At 36.4% G+C, this 4,055-nt stretch overlaps 1 protein-coding gene across 1 annotated transcript; it reads left to right on the forward strand.

Annotated features, from left to right (window-relative positions):
- Positions 1-256: 256 nt before the first annotated feature.
- Positions 257-3,847, forward strand: LOC104624993 (small RNA 2'-O-methyltransferase-like; the record flags this gene model as incomplete). The annotated part of the gene is given in 4 exon segments (XM_010292507.1): positions 257-373; positions 1,927-2,039; positions 3,128-3,262; positions 3,661-3,847. Coding segments are annotated over 4 exon segments (552 nt in total), but the record flags the coding sequence as incomplete, so codon positions are not given.
- Positions 3,848-4,055: the final 208 nt, after the last annotated feature.

The raw sequence follows: 4,055 nt of genomic DNA on the forward strand, positions 1-4,055 counted from the left end.
TTTATAAATTGTTTACATCTTTTTTTTTTTACATTGTTTATATTTACATCATTATATGTGGAGGGAGCAGCTAGAGTCTAATTTTGCTAATTCCTATGTTTCTGTTGTTCTGTGAATAGAACTGGGAGCAGGCCTACTTTGGCTTAATTGTGAATTGAACATCACTGAAAATGGCAGACTCTGTAATTTTATATGTTACAAAGTACTGCAGAAAATAAGAGTTAACTTTTTTTTATTCTAGCATTAGCAAAATATTATGGATAAGAACTTTCAAGAAGAACAGTTTACAGGAATTATTAAATTTACACCTCCTTTGTATGAACAACGCTACCAGTTCATTAAAGATTTGGTGGGGAAGTACAAACCTAAGAAGGTTGGTATATTTTGTCTTTTTATATCATAAATTTGAAAAAAACTATCATTGGGTGTCTCAGGAAGACAGGAAAAGCATAGGTAACCTGCTGACCTAATTACAAAACAACAGTAGTTGAGCTATTGTTAAAACTGAATTGCCTTAGCAGACACTTCATGATCATGTTTTGTTTTTCAGGGGTGCATATAGTTAATGTTAATTGATGGGAAGAGGGGAAATTCTAAACAAGAAAAATGCCTTAGCCTGTGTTGGAGAGTGTGTGGCATTCTGGTTTTACATTCTGGTTTTAATTTAATGCTGAGGATTTTGGCTCAGGTGGCTTTCATCATAGTTAAGTTTTGCTTTCCAGAGCTGTTAGTTCCATATACGGTATCAGGTTTACCTCATCATTCCCATGGATCTTCTCAGATGAGAAGTGGCATTAGAAGCGTGGGAGTAAGGCTTACTCTCCTCCACTTCCTTAAGGTCTTGTCACCCCCTCCTGTTTCCTCCTGCCCCACCCCCATATACCAGGGTTCTTGTTTCCATAGTCGTCTTGAACGGTTCAATTATTTAAGTAATGGTGTGTAGTGTTTGCTGTTTTCTAATATGCCCTCCCCCCAGCACCTCCTTCCAACATGTAAAAAGTTGAGAAATACCTCTGTGTTTAACTCTGAAGCTGATGTTAATGTCTCGTGAGCATGCAGTAAATTGTTAAGAAATGCAACTGCAGTGTGCTCAAGTAATCTTACTTCTAGTAGCTAATAAAAATCTAATCCAGCCTATGTTGTCATGGCACTATAATCTGCTGTTAAATAGAACATATTCAGGAGTGTTGCATCTGTATTTAAAGGTTTTAATTTTCTGATTTAGGATGTGAAATGGGTGTGTGTGTAAACTTTCTGTTTACCCACAGGGTAGAGGTAAGTTGAATAGAAAAAATTTAGGAATTTCACCCCGAGTACTGAGCAGTGTGCTTCAACCTTGACTTAATCTGAGAAAGAATGGTGGGGTTTAGTTTGTGTACTGAACTACCTCTTAAGCTTGCAGGAAAGAGTATCTATTGTATATTTGTGGTCTGAATATCCACAGCCTTCCCCACTTAAACATTACACTGAACCTGTAAACTTGTTTTATGCAGATCCTTTACTGCTAACCTGGCTGCTGATGGGTCTATTCTCAGAGTTTTGGATGGAGAGTAGGCCAGTGAAAAGCAGCGGTGAATGTGAAAATTGCTACAGCTTTAATACTTCAAAATCATACCTTACAGTTATTTGAGGGAATATGCCTTCATGTGGAAGACATTCTCCAGAGCCAGTGGGATGTTCTATGTGTACTTGTTTATAGCTGTAATAACAAAAGGTTAATCCATTTAAAACATCTTGTAGGATTTGTATGCATTTTTAAAAAGGATTTTCAAATCCAAGTCTATCCTGCGTGCAACTGTAGGTTTTAGTTATGACTGTGAAATGTTTTATCATTAAAATGTTACTTTGACATAAATTCAATTTTTATTTTATGAAAAATTCTGAAATTATTTGGCATTTACACATTATTTAATATCTAATTTACAGGTGGCAGATTTAGGATGTGCTGACTGTACGCTTCTCTGGATGCTGAAATTCTGCAGTTGCATTGAAGTGTTAGCTGGACTAGATATCTGTGCAAGTGTAATGAAAGAGAAAATGTAAGCTCTGACATTGTATTAATTTAAGGTTTGTGTTAGGCTTCACCTAGTGGCGTGTTACATCTTTTCTTGTAAAAGATGTCAAAATGAAGGTAAATGCAGAAATACCAGCTTGGCAAATGAATATCTATCCATTGTTGTTCATGAGTTACATTGCAGTTGTGTCTCGGGACTAATGAGCTATAGGTGCCCCTAACATCACCTAATATAGCAAAGGTGCAAGTCATGGAATGGCCCTGAAGGTCTGTACGTCTGAGAAATACACTGTAAAGGTACTAATACATTGTATTAGTAGTATCTCTTTATGCTTGTACATGACATTACTGTGGTATGCAAATCTGATCTTTTTGAAATGTGCATGTAACTCTCTTTTAGTCACCGTGGCGGGGACGTCATTCTTATTAATCTTATTAAAATGGGAAGGTTAGCTCAATATTTTATGTCTGTCTTAGAAGGCTCTAAAATGTGAAGTTTGTACGATCTTTGAAGCATGGGTCAGACTGGTGAGGAACACCAAAGTTTCTCTCTTGGAAACTGATTAATATGATTTCAATGAATATGTAGGATCTAGATGCTGATGTTATCACTTGCTTTTAAGAATGAAGAAAAGTAGCCTTATGTTATATTTGATGCTTATTGTGTGTTTTGTCCAATGCAGTATTCTAGAATGAAACTTGCACATATATTTTAGTCTCAGTCTGTTTTAATTGCAAAAAATAGGTTAATATGTTTGCCTAATAACTTCCCCAAAAACCCTGTAAAGCATGTCTAAGCCAGACTTACTGCGTGTCTAAAGTTGAGCTACTATCAGAATTTACAGGCAGCTTTCCGAGTGGCTTGAGCATATAGTGGAAACTTTTGTAAACATGAAGGACAACTTCTGGATTAACTCCTCTGCTCTTTCTGTCCTATGGTAGGTAGTCATAAAAAGTATTTGTATTAGAAATTATTTTTTATCCCTGTAAAACAGTTAACCTTTTTGAGATTTATGAGGTATCTTTGTAGGGTGTTAGCTAGTTCAGTTACATTCACAATTTATCTTGTCCTAAGATCCTTTCTATGACATCATGTTTTTAATACTTTTGTAGGCATAGATTGTCTCCTCTTCCTGGTGATTATTTGCAACCAGCTCAAAGATCCCTCACTGTCACCCTGCATCATGGTTCAGTTGCCCATAAAGATCCTTGCATGCTTGGTTTTGACTTGGTAACGTGTATTGAACTGTGAGTATTAGGCCAACATACTACATTTTTCTAAGTTCATTAGGGTTCAGTTTGGAATTTTGGCTGTACTCTAAACAGACTTGATCAAACCTTTCAAGCAGAATAGTGTCTTCTAACTTGTGTTCAAATTAACCATACTAAGAAGTTTGAGTGGTGCTAGCTTATAGTGGAAAAAGGATATTGATGAAAATGCACAAAATGCAAGAGGAAATTCTCTCAGACAAAAATGTCGAAGCTGCCACTCGGCCACAGTGCTGGTGCTACTATTGCATGACTAGGCCTAAAATTACAAGGTACAGATACAGGTGGGTTTGTTTTTGTTGTTTTTTTTTCACTGGTTGTTAAGAAGATTAAAATACAGTAGGGTGTTTTTAAAGACATAAACTTATCCTTTACAGAATAGAGCACTTGGAGGAATCGGAACTAAAGAAGTTTCCTGAAGTGGTGTTTGGTTTCATGGCTCCAAGCACAGTTGTCATCAGTACTCCAAATTCTGAATTTAACCCTTTGCTTCCAGGAGTGACATTATTCAGGCATCCAGATCACAAATTTGAATGGAACAGAGTGCAATTTCAAAGCTGGTAAGTTTACTCAGCATTGCATGCAGCTAGCTTTGAGGGATCAGTAATGTGAGAAAAGAATAGCTACACATATTCAGAATTGTTTATGTATGTGGTTTGGTGTCAGTGGCGTTTCACACTTGATTTGGTGAAATATTTCTTTGTCATTATGAATAGTTAGGCATGCTTTGTGGGTTTTGCATTTTATGATGGGTAAGTTGGCTTGCTTTTAC

Source organism: Phaethon lepturus, unplaced genomic scaffold (assembly GCF_000687285.1).
Source record: "Phaethon lepturus isolate BGI_N335 unplaced genomic scaffold, ASM68728v1 Scaffold56578, whole genome shotgun sequence".
Lineage (NCBI taxonomy): Eukaryota > Metazoa > Chordata > Aves > Phaethontiformes > Phaethontidae > Phaethon > Phaethon lepturus.